This window comes from Eschscholzia californica, unplaced genomic scaffold (genome assembly GCF_041429995.1).
Source record: "Eschscholzia californica isolate CP2 unplaced genomic scaffold, dmEscCali1.0.p SCAF_3, whole genome shotgun sequence".
Taxonomy (NCBI): domain Eukaryota; kingdom Viridiplantae; phylum Streptophyta; class Magnoliopsida; order Ranunculales; family Papaveraceae; genus Eschscholzia; species Eschscholzia californica.
Window position 1 is genome coordinate 66,158,793 of NW_028238420.1, and position 19,301 is coordinate 66,178,093.

At 39.4% G+C, this 19,301-nt stretch overlaps 2 protein-coding genes and 1 pseudogene across 4 annotated transcripts; all 3 read left to right on the forward strand.

Moving 5' to 3' along the window:
- Nucleotides 1-134: 134 nt before the first annotated feature.
- On the forward strand, nt 135-1,902 carry LOC147553563 (pentatricopeptide repeat-containing protein At4g21065 pseudogene; annotated as a pseudogene). The gene has a single exon (XR_015236958.1). The product of XR_015236958.1 is annotated as a pentatricopeptide repeat-containing protein At4g21065 pseudogene (transcript).
- Nucleotides 1,903-1,909: 7 nt separating this feature from the next.
- Nucleotides 1,910-13,460, forward strand: LOC147553564 (uncharacterized). The gene is made up of 5 exons (XM_086666126.1): nt 1,910-2,903; nt 11,412-11,591; nt 11,892-12,240; nt 12,344-12,450; nt 12,841-13,460. Exons 1-5 carry the CDS (start codon nt 2,547-2,549, stop codon nt 13,210-13,212), a joined length of 1,365 nt encoding a protein of 454 aa, XP_086522252.1. The 5' UTR covers nt 1,910-2,546; the 3' UTR covers nt 13,213-13,460.
- Nucleotides 13,461-14,049: 589 nt separating this feature from the next.
- LOC147553565 (calcium-dependent mitochondrial ATP-magnesium/phosphate carrier protein 3-like) lies at nt 14,050-17,979 on the forward strand. 2 transcript variants are annotated; one of them, XR_015236959.1, is made up of 6 exons: nt 14,050-14,426; nt 14,646-15,350; nt 16,137-16,916; nt 17,020-17,110; nt 17,192-17,658; nt 17,842-17,979. XR_015236959.1 is itself a non-coding variant. In XM_086666127.1 (5 exons), the coding sequence occupies exons 2-5, from the start codon at nt 14,930-14,932 to the stop codon at nt 17,379-17,381; spliced, it is 1,482 nt and encodes a 493-aa protein (XP_086522253.1). In that variant the 5' UTR covers nt 14,050-14,426; nt 14,646-14,929; the 3' UTR covers nt 17,382-17,979. The 2 variants fall into 2 exon arrangements, 1 of the variants encoding a protein (XP_086522253.1); XM_086666127.1 differs by having other exon boundaries at nt 17,192-17,979.
- The last annotated feature ends 1,322 nt before the right edge of the window (nt 17,980-19,301 follow it).

Here is a 19,301-nt window from a genome sequence, read left to right on the forward strand (position 1 = left end):
AATTCAAGCCCCAACAAGCGATACGAATGTTATTATGTTAAGCAGAGCTCGTCGTTTACGGAGTACAACCCCACTCAAAATATAGGAAAACGGTGGTCAGTTCGAGGGGTCCGATTCCAACAGACACACACACTATGTACAAACTCCATGCTCGACTTATCAAGTCTGGTCTTCAAACTGACCACCCTCTCCACCACATTAGACAACTTCTTCTCTCATGCGCTTCCTCTCTACCAGAATCCTTACCTTACGCTCACTCTCTCTTCAACTCCATTTCATCTCCAGATACCTTCTCATGGAATACTATTATAAGATTTTACTCCAATTCTTCTCCTTCTCAATCTCTCTCCCTTTTCTCTCAAATGCACAAAAATGGCACCCCTCCTGATCATTTCACTTTCCCTTTCATTCTTAAATCTTGTGCTCGTCTTCAAATTGGTTTTGAGCTTCATTCTCTCATTCTCAAACTTGGGTTTCATTCTGATCTTTTTGTAATGAATTCTTTGATTCACTTTTATGGGTCTTGTAAAATTGTTGATTTTGCATTGAAGGTGTTCGATGAAATGACTATTAGAGACTTGGTTTCATGGTCTTCTATGATAGCTTCTTTTGCTAATTGTGGTTTCTATTACGATGCTTTATCATTGTTTCGAGAAATGCAGCTCACTACGAATATACGCCCCGACAAGGTAACAATCGTAATCATACTATCTGCTATTTCTAGCTTAGGAGCTTTAGAATTGGGTAGATGGGTTCATCGTTTTACTCAGGATTACAAATTGAATCTTACAGTTTCGATGGGTACTGCTCTTATAGATATGTATTCAAGATGTGGCTCCATCGATGAGGCGATGGGAGTGTTCAGGAAAATGCCGAAGAGAAATGTTTTTACGTGGACTGCGTTAATAGGTGGACTTGCCGTTCATGGACGGAGTAAAGAAGCTTTGACCATGTTTTATGAAATGAAAGAATCTGGATTCAAACCAGATTCTATCACCTTCAATGCAGTTCTTGTGGGTTGTAGTCATGGAGGTTTGTTAGAAGACGGGTGGAAAGTATTCCGAAGTATTAAAAATGAATACCTTATGGAACCCAAGCTCGAGCATTATGGATGTATGGTCGATCTTCTTGGTCGTGCTGGTTTGTTGAATGAAGCTTACGAATTCATAGAGAGAATGCCGATTAAACCGAATTCAATTGTTTGGAGATCTTTATTAGGAGCTTGTGTGAGTTATAGTAATATTGAGATGGCAAAGCAAGTAAAGGAAAAGATTTTTGAGTTAGATCCTTATCATGACGGTGATTATGTACTCTTATCCAATGCTTATGGTGGAGCTAACCGATGGAACGAGAAGGCTAGTGTGAGAAAATCAATGAGAAATACAAGAATTGGAAAGAACCCGGGTTGGAGTTCGATTGAGGTTGATCAGGTGATTCACGAATTTGTGGCTGGGGACAGTTTGCATCCTCAGTTTGAGGAGATTAGAGAACTCTTGGGTGAAATTATAGAGCGTTTAAAGCTGGGTGGTTATGCTCCCGATACATCTACTGTGTTTTTCGACATTGAAGAAGAGGAAAAGGAACGAAATCTTTGTTACCATAGTGAGAAACTGGCTGTTGCCTTTGCTTTATTAAGTGATAACAATAGAAAGACGATACGGGTCATGAAGAATCTTCGTATATGTCGTGATTGTCATTATTTCATGAAGTTCTTTTCCGAAGTGTATAACAAAGAAATTATTGTGAGAGATCGAAGCCGATTCCACCATTTTAGTGAAGGATTGTGTTCTTGTAAGGACTATTGGTGATGGCAAACCCACTTGTCCCTCTCTTCATTGTGCATTTCCAAATCTGTATCCATATAATAAAATTCATTTCATTATATACGCCATATAGTTGAAATGCTTACGTGTTCATTTAAACGCCTAATTAACACTCAAAAGTACTGAAGTTTGATACATGGTGCTCCAAGAATAGTTGGTATCTGATTAACACAGATTGGAATAACAGATCTACGAAGCCCCACCTAATCAACTCAGGCCCTTTCAACAAAAAAAAAAAAATCAACACCGGCCAGTCCTGTACTTCAAAAGAAAAAGGAAAGTGAAAACAAAGAGGCGTGACATTCTGCTCAACATATAATAATGTCTTCGCTTTGAATCAAAGAGAGTGAACAACACTAAGAACGGAATCTCTCTCTAAATCATGTCCGTCAATGAATCATATTCCTAAAATAAAAGAGAAAAGGGCGAGAAAGAAAGAGCAAGAAAAAATGAAAAAGGTGGAGCTGAGAAACCCAGTGGACTTGTACTGAAGAGGTCTAATCAATTTATGCAAGATTTTTCAAATCTGGAAAGATGATGACTTCTTCAGTAAGATTGAGAATCTTGCATAATACACCTCTCCCTAAACTCAAAGGTTCCTCCTCCTTTCACCTTTACATACTACCCCTTTCTTCCCCATCCTAAAACAGTAAAACCCTTTCTCTGTCTCTGTCTCTCTCTCTCTCTCTTTCAAGCGAATATTCTCACTCTAATTTGTTTGAAATGGGTTCTGAGAGTGTTGGATCAAGTAACCCTCTTCTGGAATTGAATAATTCCTTGAATCAACAAGTAAATGGCAATCCCAGAAGTTCTCCCCCAGTTCATCTTCTTAACATTGACAGAGACATTTGTTATTACTGCAAAAAACAAGGGCACTGGGCTATTAACTGTCCTGAAAAAACTAACAAGTTATCTTCCCCTGATGAAGTTAGAAGAAACTCAAATGGCATGATCACTGATGGAAATGATGAATCTTTTCCTGGTAGGAAGTGTCCATGCGGTGCTGGTTCTTGCCTTGTTGTTACTTCCCACACTGAGAAGAATCCTGGGAGGAAGTTCTACAAATGCCCTGCTAAATTTGTAAGTTCAATTCTCTCTCAATTATTTACTAAATTTGTTCTTTGATCAAATAAAGGGATACCTTGCAACAAGATAAAATAGAATAAAATAAAGGGATATTATATGTGACACCTCAAGCCTTAACATTTATCGATATTGTCCCCGCTTTAGACACCTCAAGCCTACACGCAGGGGTGTTGTTCTCAACCAGAGACCTCGGTGGGGAACAAAACCTCACACCATGGTAGGTAGTGGCTAAGTGAGGACAATATCGTTTTGGGGGTTCCACGATGTTGCTGCTTACTCCGATGGTCGGGTGAATAATGTGTCATCACCCATACCTAGGCCTTTTGGATGGGCTCATGGAGCCTTCACAAAGAACAAAACCTCGTACATGTGGGCTTGGGCCTGGGGTGGTAAAAGCGAAGACAATATAGATAACCCCAAAGGCTTGGGGTATCACACTATACTAGTAGGGATAAAGCAACCTAATAGGTAGAATGTGTAGGGGATTAACCTAGTGTATCTCATACACCTAATTGTCTATTAGTGTTGGTAGCGGAATCTCAAACATCATATGTTTAACACTAATCCAGGATCTATACATGAACATACCAATGAACTAGATTGGAAAGAAGATTACCTCTTAATCGCTTTCCCACGAACTAAATTCCGATCAGTATTCGGAAGATAAGAGCTCCAAGTGTAGCTCCTCTACTTGAGACACCGAATAATGACTTGAACTCCCTCCTTTCAGTCAGCTAGGACCTTCTTGAAGGTTGAGATGAAGAACTCCTTCTTCTTGACTAGATACTTGAGAAAACTCCTTTTCTCTCTCTCTCTCTGAGATGTATATTCTGAAACTCTTTCAGTTAACCCTCTCAGTTGTTGAGAATTCAATCTCTTCCTTTAGGTTGTATAATTAGGTATATATAGAATTCCCTAGAAGAGGTATTAGACTCAAACTAGGATTCCATAAACCTAATTAACAGGCAACACCCAAAATACCCTCCATTGGGTCACTTTAGTGTGGCCGGCCAACATAGCCCTTTATGGGCTTCCTTGGCCGGCCCACTTAGGGCCTAGCCGGCCATCACATGGCCGGCCCTATTGCCTTGGCCGGCCATCACATGGCCGGCTTCCCTAAAGCCACTCCGGGCCTCCCTTTTGGGCCCGGACATGTTTATCCCTTTCGGACTTCTCCGAATCTTTCTGGACTTACCAATAACGGATCCAATCCACTTATTTGCCATTATCCATCTAGTCAATTCTCTCCGTTCAAATCATTATTCTGTTGTGTAACCCTTGTAGGATCCGGTCTATGTTAGCCGCGAATCAACTCTTGATTCGACGATCGTAGTTGGCTTCTAGCTAAGCATTACGACCCCTAATTGGACCGGACTAATGATCTTCCGAATAAGGTCATTAAGATCCTAATAGCCAAATTGCACGCATTGCATCCTTGGTCGAAGGACACTCCTTCGGAAGGATACCATTCCTTCAGACTTCAGGCACCATATCCTTCAGTCTCCCACTTGTACTTAGAACAAGTGCAATGCTCGATTCCCATGTTTTTTCGTATCTCATCTGATATGTCATATTTATCAGACTCTCTTGATCCCGAGAACAACTTCCAATCCAAACGATTAACTCTTAATCCGTTTGAGCACGGCCATGCATTTTTCAGTTGTTTCTCATCAAGTGGCCCGGAGATACTTTATCCTGATTTTACTCAGGAAAACATAATCCATTCTTGTACTCCCACTCAATTTCATGTCTATCCTGTCTCCCCCAGTATGCCGCTTTTATAACCACTTTTTACGGATGGCGTTTGACGGTACCAAAGTTCGACATTCCTTCCATAAACTGAGTGAGTACTCATGTTTTGAGGAATCTCTCCAATTTGCTTGAATGAGAGTTATGACACCTTATAACTTCAACTCTTGAAGTACTCTCATTCGGCGGGTTTCCAGTGTATCATCAACTCTTGATATACACCCATGAAGTTGACCTTTGAATACTCCTATTCCCATAGCCCAAGAAACAGCGCTATCTTGTCAATCACTCATGCTAGTCTTCATAAGTCATTATTGTCCAACTAATGACCTGGACTAGGGATATTAGGATGATGTGCTTCCATGTTCACTTAGTAGGGTTTCTTTCATTAGATCACGTATCTAATAAACCTACCTGGAACACTCCATCCTTTTGGACTGTCGTCTAAATTCTAAACCACAATTTAGATGACGAAATAAACCCAGTTTATTTCGGATAACAAGAGTTTGTAAAATTTGAGCACCCGCGTGAACTCCTTCACGTTCTCAATTTTACAAGTCTTTTTAGGATTCTCTTCCTGGATCCTAATTCCTTAGACCCGAGCATCTCATGATCGTTCTAAGGTGACAGTTTAGTTTTCCTTTTTCACTTCGCTTTGTAATTATCTTGCTTTCGAACTCTTCGTAAGCTGTTACGATATTATCAGTTTTCTCCCACTGAAATTAGTACTTCCCAAGTTCTAATTTTACTTTCTTATCTAGTAGAGTTAAGCAACGACTCCCAGCATGGAAAACTCTTTCCCATCTGTTAGCCCTTCCTAAAAGATTCCTATCTTTATTTTCGGAAGATTACTTTTATGACTATCTTCAATCTTCTGACTTGGATGGGCGACGACATCTTTTCGTACTCCAAGTACCTTCTTAGATGTACGGGTGAACAACAATCATCTCATGATCGTTCTTATGTTTTTCCTAACATAAGTGTCTCTCCTGTGTTTTCCACGGGAGTTGGGTAGAATTTCTCTCCCAGAGAACTTCTTATTAAGACCTCTCCAAAACTCCTTTTGAACGAGTCTTTATCATCTAGAGTCCATCTCCATAGACTTTTGATGCCCATGGTTAATTCACCCTCGTCTTCTTGTCCTTTCTCGCATGTCTCCCACATACAGGACCCCTGAAACAACTCTTGTTTCACTCCCACTTACCTTCTTGTCTCACAAGATTCAACCATTCTTACTCTTATCTCTTTGGATTTCCGATCCAATTTCAGAGTGGTTTCTGCTATAGTTCTTATGAATCTTCCCAAGACTCATTGGGGTTTTTGAGCAACCTTCTTAACTCCTTAAGAAGTTTCTAGGCGATCGTCCCTTGAACCATTCAAGTCGACATCCCTTGTTACGTAAGACGAGTAACTCTTACTCTCTTTCGTTTTAAGACGAGTAACTCTTTACTCTCTTTTGTTTTAAGGCAAGTAACTCCTTACTTCCTCTTGTTGCTCTTTATCGAATCCCATTCGATTTTTCCTCCCACTTGTCTTCTTTAGAAGGACCCTCCTTTTAATGAAGACACCATCGTGAGCAACAATCTCATTGTGTTCCGATGTTTGGCGGGAAAACCCCGTTCTTCTTCTTGAAGAACTCATGTCTAACACGCTTTAGACATTGGAATAATTGATAATTTTAGAACTCCTTCTAAAACGATATCCATATCCGAATGGACTCAATTATTCACTATAGCTTTTAGGTTTTTAGTGGTTTGGCAGATACGTATTAGACTTTGTGTTTTGGAAGACTGATGACTATCGAACTCATGATCTCATCATGTCCTTTTAGTCATCCCGATCCACTTCTTGATTTTGGATTTGTTTCTAAAACTCCTCCACAATCAAGTCTTATGTTCATTCTAATCACATTAATCGCAGACTTTTATGTCCAACATTGTTTTCTACGATTAACTGAACTCTTGTACTCTTACAAGATTTAGAATGACTAAGTTGGATCGTTCCTTAAAATTTACTTAAAAGTTAGATAGGCTCTTTTAAGAACATCATAAAATATCTCATATTTTATTCACTCCCATAATCTCATTACAGAGTCAATGTTCTAAAAAGAAAAAGAAATACTAAAACTGCTTTAAAGTATTGCCTATCGAGTCTATGATCCTTCTTAAGCTTTTCCAGCAACTCTTGCCTACTTCAGCTTTCGACAGGTTCATCTCCTCTTCAATAAATACTCAGCTCCCTCTCGCTCCTGTCATTCACAATGATAAGAGTCTTTTAGGTATCCCATACCTTGAGGAATGTGAATTCATTGAATAACTTTTAACAATTTTTACCTTGACCGGAACTCCCAGCTCCGTTCTTTCTGTCTTCCAGGAATTTTGGACAGTTTCTTTTCCAATGGCCCGAGCCATTGCAATAGAAACACTTGGAATCAGAATGGGTACTCTTGTTCATGGCAACTTCTTTACCTTTCACTCTACCCGTTTTCTTCCTTTTGAATTTCTGCTTCCCGTCCTTCTTAAATCCCTTTTCTTTATGAACCATTAGAACTTCTTTCTTAGGTTCAGCTATCACAATGTTCTCTTCGGTTGTTTGGAGCATAGCGTGTAGTTCTTCTAGAGATTTGTCCCAGCCATTCATATTATAATGCATTCTAAATTGATTAAACCCACTATGAAGTGAATGCAAAATAATATCAGTGGCAAAATCTCGGCCATTATCGACTCCCAGTCGATTCAGTTTTTCAAAAAGACTAATCATTTTGAAAACATGTGGCCCTACAGGCTTTCCCTTTTCAAGACGCATATCCAATATCGTCCTTGAAATCTCATACCTCTCCATTCTTGACTTCTTTTGGAACAAATTCCTAAGTTGTCGAATCATGGTGTAGGCATCCATCTCTATGAACTTATCCTGAAGATTAGGTTCCATGGTTGCCAACATGAGGCATGTTATGGGTTCGGACCTCTTCCGAATGTTCCTTTCTTGCTCCCTTTCTTGTTCAGTCGAATCTTCATTGAGAACAGGAATAGGTGTGTCTAATACGTTTGCCTTATGTTCGGATCTTAGGACAAGTCCTAAGTTCCTTTCCCATACCATAAAGTTGTCACCATTCAACTTTTCTTTTTCCAGAAGCCAGCGAATGCTGCTTGAGTCTTTTGTTGTCATAATTAAACTACATGTAAGAAATGCGAAAGTGATTAAACTTGTTATCCTGGCAATTTTCCTAATTTGCCTATATTATTCTACTTTTGTTGTCCCCTTAGAATAATATAATTCCAAGATCCCATTCCTGTGAAGCTAAGCGTACTTTGGCACTGCCCTTAACTTCACCCTCCTGGGTGAGTAACTCCTTACTGATCATATCTCATATGACTCTTGGTTTAACGATTAAATCGTCCTTTAGCCTCGAAATCCAAAACTCTTTTGCTGACTCGTTTGAGAATAACCATTTAGACATGTAGACCTCTTCATAGATCTACCCGTATTGTCCCGAGGTAAAAGATGGCACCCTGCTTTGGCATGACCCACCATCGATGAACAAGGGCTCAACAGGTGTCTTAATCTGGGTAGGCTTTACTCAAAATTCTTTTTGGGACTTATTACGTAATTTATCAAGTTGCGTTACTGTGAACTCTTGCATAACCATTCATGATTTATTACGTAAAAGTTTATGTGGGTTTGCGTAATGATTTGTTAAATCTTAGTATTACCCCTTAAAAGATCCCATCTTTTAAGTTTATTTCTTGTTCGCCTATGGTTCGATTGGATTCTTATCCAAGAACCTCTATTGACTACTCCCACTTGAACCATGATCTCATCATTCAGTTCGTCAATAGATTCTAAGACCCTATACTCTAAGTATTATTCGGGCACAACTCCTTGCGCTTAGAACAAGAAACGATAATCCTATCTAAAGGTATACTATTCTACGCAATCACATACATCCATACATACAAAAATATGACAATCATAATAAATAAAGTATGTATCCTAGATTCGTTTCTAGGTTTTGCTATCACATAGCTATTCGTGGGAATTTGTGACATCTCTATGTCTAATGTTTCTAAAGTTTCGTATTCTCAATACTCAAACTAAAACATTACGTTTCTTCCTTAATTGTTTCCAAAATCAAAATAAGGAAAAACTCCGTTCGGGTACTCCTCTAACCCGGGTCTAAGTCGGAAAAAAATAAATTATGCTCTGAACCGGGAGAAAAGTCTGAAAAACTCCCTTTCAAATCATGGCCAAAAGGGCCTTTGAGTCTCACTCAAAAGATCTGAGTCAACCCTGGTCAAAGCCCCTTGACTGGTTTCTGGTCAACTCTTGACTCAGCCCGGTCAAGGTCCGGTCCTAGAGACAGCACCTTCTTGCCGTGCTATGTCTCTCGGGCAGACGCGTCCTAGCCCAGCTAGACGCTTCTGTCCTAGGACAGACCATAGACATCTCGGATGAGATGTCTAGGATGCGTCCTGGTCGCGTCCCAGACGCGTCCAGGCCATCCGGTCGCTGCATATGCCTCTCGGATGCTTAATCCGAGAGCTGTTGGAACTCCCAGACGCGTCCCCGACGTGTCTGGTCTCGGGACAGCACACGTGCCATCTCGGATTTTTGGTCCGAGATGCACCCGTGCCCCACAGTCGCGTCCCAGACGCTTCTGTGCACAGACGGCTAGGCCATCCCATCTGGGATGCCTTCTGGACGCGTCCAGACGCGTCCTAGACGCTTCTGGATGCTCCGGTCGCATCCGAGTTGCGTCTGGAAGCTTCCAGTCGCATCCGAGATGCTTCTGGTTGCTCCAGACGCATCCTCGATGCATCCGGACGCCCGTCCAGTGTCTCGGTCCTAGACCGAGACTCTAAATAGGTTCCTCGAGCGCGTCCCAGACGCGTCAAGGATCTCCGAGACGCTCCTGTCTCGGAATCCTATTCCGTCTCGGACTGGGATGTCCCATACGCGTCCCACGCGCAGGGACGTCCGAGACCCGAGAGTCTCGGACTCCTAGTCCGTGTTGGACTGGGATTCCCAGACGCGTCCTAGACGCTCTGGGATGTCCGAGACCCGAGAGTCTCGGACTCCTAGTCCAGCTCGGACTAGGATTCCCGGTCCTTCACGGACTGGGATTTCCAGTCCGTGTCCCTGTCTGTCTCGGACTGTCTGTCCGAGACGTGCTGGTCCGGCCCGGACGCGTCCTGGACGCGTCCTGGCCGGTCCGGCCAGTAGGGTTTCCATGTTTTTTGGAAAATCCTGCCGTTCCAACTTCTTTTTCTTTTCTTTCTTTCTGTTCCAGCTGCTGTTAGGTACTGTTTTTGATCAAATCATCAACCAATCTTCATGGTTTTGATGATTTTTATCAAAATTCTAAAACCCTAACACTTGTTTATGAAAACTCTTTTCATAAAACCTTGTTTCTAGTGTTTCTAGGTCATGAATCTCATCCAAAACCCTAATTTGATCTCATCAAACTTATGTTTAAATCTCTATTCAAACATTAAAACACTAATATCTAGTTGTTCAAGTGTGAATCTAATTCATCTAGTCAAAGATAGTTCATGCAAACGGCTCGTGATGCCACTGTAGGGGATTAACCTAGTGTATCTCATACACCTAATTGTCTATTAGTGTTGGTAGCGGAATCTCAAACATCATATGTTTAACACTAATCCAGGATCTATACATGAACATACCAATGAACTAGATTGGAAAGAAGATTACCTCTTAATCGCTTTCCCACGAACTAAATTCCGATCAGTATTCGGAAGATAAGAGCTCCAAGTGTAGCTCCTCTACTTGAGACACCGAATAATGACTTGAACTCCCTCCTTTCAGTCAGCTAGGACCTTCTTGAAGGTTGAGATGAAGAACTCCTTCTTCTTGACTAGATACTTGAGAAAACTCCTTTTCTCTCTCTCTCTCTGAGATGTATATTCTGAAACTCTTTCAGTTAACCCTCTCAGTTGTTGAGAATTCAATCTCTTCCTTTAGGTTGTATAATTAGGTATATATAGAATTCCCTAGAAGAGGTATTAGACTCAAACTAGGATTCCATAAACCTAATTAACAGGCAACACCCAAAATACCCTCCATTGGGTCACTTTAGTGTGGCCGGCCAACATAGCCCTTTATGGGCTTCCTTGGCCGGCCCACTTAGGGCCTAGCCGGCCATCACATGGCCGGCCCTATTGCCTTGGCCGGCCATCACATGGCCGGCTTCCCTAAAGCCACTCCGGGCCTCCCTTTTGGGCCCGGACATGTTTATCCCTTTCGGACTTCTCCGAATCTTTCTGGACTTACCAATAACGGACCCAATCCACTTATTTGCCATTATCCATCTAGTCAATTCTCTCCGTTCAAATCATTATTCTGTTGTGTAACCCTTGTAGGATCCGGTCTATGTTAGCCGCGAATCAACTCTTGATTCGACGATCGTAGTTGGCTTCTAGCTAAGCATTACGACCCCTAATTGGACCGGACTAATGATCTTCCGAATAAGGTCATTAAGATCCTAATAGCCAAATTGCACGCATTGCATCCTTGGTCGAAGGACACTCCTTCGGAAGGATACCATTCCTTCAGACTTCAGGCACCATATCCTTCAGAATGTCTATGTTAGATTTAAGAGGCCTTTGAAGTTCATTTGATATGTGGAGTTGAGTTGATTCTACTTGGATTATCTGCTTTTCGTTCTACTGAGGTTAAACTAATTCATTTGATATGTGTATTCGTTGATCTTGTTTATTTCAATTCTTTTAGGACAAGAAATGCAATTTCTTCCAGTGGTGTGACATGGCAAGTGATGAAGATTTGAGTGACGTCGCGCAAATACCACCATACCCTATGTGTCCATGTGGTGCTGGAATGTGCAGCCGCTTTATTGTGAAAAAAGAAGGGATAACTAAAGGACGTCCGTTTTTCACTTGCCCTTTGAAAAAGGTACTAATTACAACCTTTAAACCATAAAACAAATAAAATATGAAACATATTATTGCAGGAATTTGAATTGTGTTGTTTACTAAGCTTTCTTGTTGCGAGAAGAGGAAATAGTTGATGTGAATGATATACTTCAACTATATAATTCACATATACGAGTCACACAATTCACACTAATGATAAAATGTAGGATTAAGCTACATATTACTAAAATTAGTTGTAAAGGGATGCCGATAGAGAGAGGGTTTTAGTTTTGTTTATATTTGAAGTGGTGGAAATTTATATTTGATTGATTCCTTGCAGGGAGAAGGAGCATGTAAGTTTTTCGAGTGGCAGGATATGATCGCCACAAAAATTTTGGGTAGTGGTCTTCCGGATGGAAGCCGATTATCCCCTAAATTGAGATTTGATGGACAAGAAGAGCCAAAAAGAACAATCTATGATGTCAAAAACAATAACGAATTTGAGGGGGTCGAATCTCCTTTATTGATGGGAGAAGGGTCAAGGTCACCATTAATCAAAGAATGCCAGGTCAAGGAGGAGATGGTCAAACTGGACTCAATGCTTTGTGATGATATAATTTCCCCTATTAGAAATCTCAAACTAGGAGAAGACAAAGTAACACTTGCGCTTGCAAATCAACGCCTCACTGGTAAATATTAGTTTTCTTTGATATTTATTCCTTGGAATTCATTTCAGTTTAATTTGTTCAGTGCTGTTAACATGTTTATGGAAATGAAATGCATGATTTTCAGAGTCTTCATACCCTTCTTGTCCTTGTGGTGCTGGATCATGCACTCGTTTTACAGAAGAATCAGGTGAAAACAAGGGTCGCTCGTTCTTCATTTGCCCTATAAAAAAGGTAATCTCGACAACCTTCAAAATCGCTGTTTTAGTTTATGATTGCGTTAAGAGGTGTCTTCATATCTGGATGGCGTTACTTGTTTGCTTGGTTGTTTTGTCAAACGAGAGAGTAGTAATTCACCGGACTTTTGCTAGTTATACTCATCATGTGAGAATAGTCCCTGCATGGGTGAAGCAAGGTTTCAGTACTAAGTAAATATTACTATCTTGGACCTCTTTTGTCACTCTCAAATGGTTTCTGAGTTGGATGCCCACAAAGTTTATACATCAGACAATTAGTTCTCGTATTTAGTTATTTACATGTACAAGCGAAAGCCGATCTATCAAAATCTTTTAATTTCTTTCTTGTTACCGATTGGTGGAAATGTTGGATGGAAATATTTTACAGGGAGAAGGAGCATGTAATTTCTTTCAGCGAGACGATACAGCACCTAACAAGGAAGAAGATACAAAACACAAGGATCATAAAAAACTTCTTAACCCCGTATCTCCAGTATTAAAGGAAGAATGGTCGGAGTCGTCTTTAACTAGAGAATATCATATCAAGGAGGAGATGGTAAGATTGGATTCAGATACAATGATTTATAATGATACAGTTTCTCCAATGAGAAATTTCATATTGAAGGAAGAGATAAGCAAATCAGGGCAATGTTTATGGTGCGGAAACGAAGGTCACTGGTCCAATGAATGCATCACGTCGAATCCTTTCTGTTTCAGGTGTGGGAAAATTGGGCATTGGATGAAATACTGCACTGCTTAAAGTATATATAATAACTTGGTGGTAATCTGAGTTGGGAACTTGGGTAATAGTCTGTAGAAAGTATTGGGCTTGTTTAAAATTTTAAGCTTTAGTAATCAGAATAGAAAGAATATAATAACTTGTCCTTCTTTCTTTAATCCAGTCCTCTACTTTATGTTAGGGATTTGGAGTATGTTTGGATGAGTAATATTATATTTTATCAAACATTACTTTATGTCTTTATGTTATATTAATAGTTGTTATTCTTCTAATATTATTATATATTATATATATAATATAATTCCTTTATGTAGTAAACCATTTACAATTATGACTTTTTAGACAACATTCTTCCCATACTACATCATATACTAGCTCAAACCTATCCTTCTTTTTGCTAAGAAAAGCATATTCCCACCGCCCTAAGTTTTAGCAATTGCCAACATTGTCTTTATTCTACTACCTCACATAAGTACATAATTGTGTTGTTGGTGAAGCTTCTACGAACTCTCAAGAAGATTTTCGTACTTACTGGGCTTGAGCATTCATTCCCTTGTAGTCTATTCTCTGAACACTTTTAGGATTGCGATAGTCTCATATCGCTCACGAGAGTGTCAGAGTCTCGGGTACAGGTGTACACTCAAACTTAATAAGTACCAAGACTTTTTGGATGGGTTTACGCTCAAACTTAATAAGTACCAAGACTTTTTGGATGGGTTCGTGAAAACTTGGCTAAGAACAAAACTGGGTATCGAACAAATATTTGTAGCTTGGGAGGTCAAACCTAGACACTTCATCCTGGTCTGGCTAAAATCATTTTTGGGATGATAAAGTTTGTACATGTAGGATTTTTGCCTTACCATTCACAATCTATCGAATTGAGAGCCATAATATCACCCAAATAAAGATAAATAAAATAAAATAAGAGGAATAAATTCATTTTATTCGTTCTTACAATAATATCTCGTCCCAATTTGTGTGTGTGTGTCTCTCTCTCTCTCTTTCTCTCTCTAAAAAATCAATTCCAGTTGCAGCAACAGAGGTGCCATCGTCATATCCCAAATGGACGGTTTCTTCATATTTCATATTCTCGCCGGTGTTTTATCTCTTCTTCTTCTTCCTCCTTCTCCATATCCATCCATTCTTCTTCTTCTTCTCCGATGATCGCTCATGCCCTTCTCCGGTTGCCTCGTGTTGGTGCTGCTTCTCATTTTTATAATTGACTTCCTTTGCCGGTAATTTCTAGTTAATTGCCGGCTATCACTCTCCTCCTACATTTTGATTTCATATTCTCCAAGTTACATCGACAGTTTTTTTTTTTTTTTTTGCTTCTTATAGTTGGGGAAAAATACTATTAGGTCAATTCTGGTTTTGTTCTTGAGTTTGATTATCGGTTTTTGATTCTTTTGTTGACCTAAAAATTTGATATTTGGAAATTGGTTTTGAAATCGTAGGTTAACTTCTTATTTGATTGCTTAGAGAATTGGAATTGGGGGTCTTCAATTTGAAGATGATTAATGTATCTTGTTTAGTTCAATTTGTGGGTAATTATTAACTTTGGAAGAAAATTTGATTGAAGTCTTGAAATGCTGACTGGTTGGATGAAGATAGGTTGAGGGTTGTTGGTTAATCACTTTATCTTCTTTTAATTTTGTGAGTTGCAAATTGGATTCAATTGAGGTTCTTTTCTGTGGACAATCTTAGTAAGGTACGGGGTCGAGGGTTTCGATCAGTGAAGATGATGGGAGGAAAGGCAACGGCTGTGGAAGGACGCCCTCCCAATGGTTGCAATCCTGTTAAGAAATCAGGGCCAATCACTATGGATCATGTTTTGTTAGCATTGCAAGAAACAAAGGAAGAAAGAGAGATAAGAATTCGTAGTCTCTTCAATTACTTTGATACTGAAAATGTTGGCTTTCTGGACTACGCTCAAATTGAAGCTGGTCTCTCTGGCCTCCACATACCAGCAGAATATAAGTATGCAAAAGATCTTTTAAAGGTTTGTGATGCAAATAGAGACGGTCGGGTTGATTACCAAGAATTTAAGAGCTACATGGATGATAAGGAACTTGAGTTGTATCGCATCTTCCAAGCCATTGATGTTGCACACAATGGTTGTATCTTACCAGAAGAGCTTTGGGATGCACTCGTTGGGGCAGGTATACCATACGTTTCATAATCCTCTCTGAAACTTGTTTTCTTCAATTTTTGATTTCTAACTGTCTTGTTCCCTTTCTTGTCTCCGCTAATAATGCTTTAGTGGTGGATACCCGTCCAATGTAACTCCGCAAAGGCAAGGTCTATGTAGTTCCCTTTCTTGTCTCTGCTAATAATGCTTTAGTGGTGGATACCCGTCCAATGTAACTCCGCAAAGGCAAGGTCTATGTAGTTTAGCTTATATGCCGAAATATGCTCCTAGACATAAAATTTAAATCATGCAAACATAAAGAAAGCATTAGGTGCCTAGTTTCTAGGTGCATCTGTGGTTCATGTCTAAGAAGTGAACATGTAATAGAATTTTATATTGTGGGTAAGCTTCTTATTTGGGAAGCTGGTAGTGGATTAAACTGAAATATGGTACTGGTTATAAAGCAATTCTGTGTATATTTTGTGACCTACCTCCCATTGCAAATCGGACTTTCTCTACCATGAATAAGAAAGAGATTTAAGCTCCTATGAGCTTTGCGAGGTATTATCGTTCTCATGGACAATGATGTGAAATCCAACAGTTATGGGTCTCTCTACACCCGACAGTATATTTTGAATCTCGACGATACTTTCCCCAACGAATTTTGCATTTCTTTGGTCTGTTTATTTCTTACTTACGTCTATTGAGGCAGTTGGTGTGTTTAGGACATATTTCTGTAGTTTGAATCTGGTAATCAACTTTGTCTTATACTTCAGTCAGTTGCTTCTTATAAGGTGTGGCAGTTCTTCTTTTGCAGGGATTGAAATTGATGACGAGGAACTTGCTCGTTTTGTAGAGCGCGTGGATAAGGATAATAATGGAATTATTACCTTTGAGGAATGGAGAGATTTCCTTTTACTTTATCCCAATGAAGCAACTATTGAGAACATATATCATTACTGGGAAAGGGTCTGTCTTGTTGACATTGGAGAACAAGCTGTTATTCCAGAGGGCATCAGTAAACATGTCCATGCAAGCAAATATTTGATTGCTGGAGGCGTAGCAGGAGCTGCGTCTCGTACTGCAACTGCTCCTCTTGATAGGCTAAAGGTGATTTTACAAGTTCAAACTAAACAAGCTCGTATTATACCTGCAATAAAGGAAATATGGAAGGAAGGTAGGTTCTTGGCATTTTTTCGAGGGAATGGGTTAAATGTCATGAAAGTAGCACCTGAAAGCGCAATTAGGTTTTACGCGTACGAAATGTTGAAGAACTTCATTGTTGAGGCTAGAGGGGAACAAAAAAGTGATATTGGTGCTTCTGGGCGCCTCGTTGCTGGTGGATTGGCAGGTGCTGTGGCACAAACTGCTATCTACCCTATGGATCTCGTAAAAACTCGATTACAGACTTGTGAAGGTGGAAAAGCCCCTACACTGAGAGCACTTTCGAAAGACATCTGGGTTCAGGAGGGGCCTCGAGCATTCTATAGAGGCATCGTACCATCTCTTCTCGGCATAATCCCTTACGCGGGCATTGACCTTGCTGCCTATGAGACCTTGAAAGAAATGTCAAAAGAATATATTCTTCATGAAAGTGGTGAGAACGTTATGATATTGACATTTTCCTCTTCTTGTTTTGCTTGACAGAATTTTCTGGTTCATATAATGTCTTTACCTGAGAATTTAGTGTTTCTCATTAGATCCAGGGCCACTTGTACAACTTGGTTGTGGAACAATTTCAGGAGCACTTGGAGCGACATGTGTTTACCCATTACAAGTTATCAGAACAAGGTGAGTTTCGGTCGTCTATTTTGTATTGATGTTTTTCATGTTTCGTTAGAATATGAGGCGTATTCTGTTTCTGGTTCTCAGAATGCAAGCTCAGCGAGCTAATTCAACTGCTTATTCGGGGATGTCAGACGTATTTTGGAAAACCATCCAACATGAAGGGGTTAAAGGATTGTATAAAGGAATATTCCCCAATCTGCTCAAAGTTGTGCCGTCCGCGAGTATTACTTACCTAGTTTATGAGAGCATGAAGAAGAGTCTAGATCTCGATTGAGTTTTGTTGTAGCTCGGGCTGAGGCCTATCTACCCTGAGTAGAGAGAGGATGGTGATGACAGAAATAATAAGATTAGACATCCATTAGGAGTTTGATTGTTTAAGTTAGACACCATTGAAATTTTTAAAAAGGAAAGATTGTTTCAGTTAGGGATATAGGTAATTTTCTTCAGCTTTCAATACTATGAGCGTGCTATTAGAAGCTTCTTCGGGCATTTCCAAAAAAAAAAAAAGTGAGAAGTGGACAGAGTTGGCTCAATCAAGTTTTCCGCCTAAGGTAATGGTGAAATTCCATTCTCTATTTCGTATATTGATTTGCAATACAAATAAGACTAAGAGGGGTATAGCAAAGTTTCAGTGAATCATTTACAAGTATTGAGTTGTTTGTCATGAACTTGAGGTTTAATTTTCCGAATTAGATCTCTTTCGTCCGGTTGAAAGTTTTTATTTATGTTGGCAGCTAATGGAATCACTCACTAGCTTTGGGAGTGGCAGTGAAAATTTGGTTTGTGATTAAACAGTTTGATTCAAACATGTTCTCTGATCAGAGACACTGGTTATTTCACTTAATTATATTTAAATTTATAGATTCAGAGAATCTTCTTGTTGTATTTAATAAGTAATAGCTTAAATATCTCATAAAAAAGAAAAGTAATAGCTTAAATGGGAAACTTTTTTTTCTTAGAATTGTGAGCGTGCCTCAAACCCTTGACCTCTAAGTGGAAGACTAAACCTCTTACCACTCCAACCAGTGGTTGTTGGCAAACTTGAAGAGTCATTTTATATAGCCCAATAGGCATCCACTTTTTTTTTTTTGTTGAACTAATAGGCATCCACTTTTGGATTCTTGAGATGATTTTATTAGGGGCAATGTTAAGAAGGATCGTTTAACATAAGAGATAAAGAGAAAACTTACAAAGATGAGCAGAAACCAGACTTAATCTTCAAAATACCGATAAAGAGAAAACTTACAAAGATGGGAGAGCAGAAACCAGACTTAATCTTCAAAATACTTCGGCTTTATTAATCTTCTAGCTTTAATTACAAACTACTATTACAGAGCTTGATAGAGAAAGAGAGAAGAAACTAAAAACTTGAAAAGGAAAAACTTAGAAGAAAAAACTTAGGTTCATAATGAACCAACATTCGGAATTTATAAAAATTTTTAGATGACCGGAACAGTTCCGGTTTCCAGGTCTACTTCGTCGTCTTCTGATGAATAGTGAATAGTAAAATTGACTTTTACTATTTGCCTTTTACTATTTGTCACAGTAAGCCGCCATCTACTGTTGGCACAGTAAGCCGCCTTCTATTATTGAGAATAGTTCTTGACTCTTCCTGTCGAAATAGTTCTTGACTCTTCCTGTCAAAATAGTTCTTGACTCTTCCTGTCGAAACAGTCTTGACCTTTACTATTTAAGCTGACAATCAATATTTTGAATAGTGTCTTCTAGATGCTGATACTGTCGAATAATACTGAAATACGGATTTACTGTACAATTGTACAGTAACTGTAGCAAACTACTGATCTTTTTGTTTGCCTTTTGCAGATTTTAGTAACTTCTGAGAATGCACTTCGATGATAGCATCCCAGTAATCTGCCATTGAGGTATCCGATTTTGCTGATTTTGAGTCATCGAAATCCTCATTCGGATCTTGGCTTTCTCCAGCCAATACAGCATACTGATTTTCTTGAGATGACGAGTCATCTAGAATTTCAGTCTCTATATCTTGCTTCTGATGATGAGCTAGGAATTGATTTTTAATTATTTCCATAGCTTTAATCTGTTGATCTACAGATGAAAGGTTCGGATATTTTTTCTGAATATCATCCAATAAAAATTGGAAAATATTATCAGAAGGTGAAATAGATACGGATTTTTGAGTAGCCTTATAGGCATTTTCATACTCAATTACAGT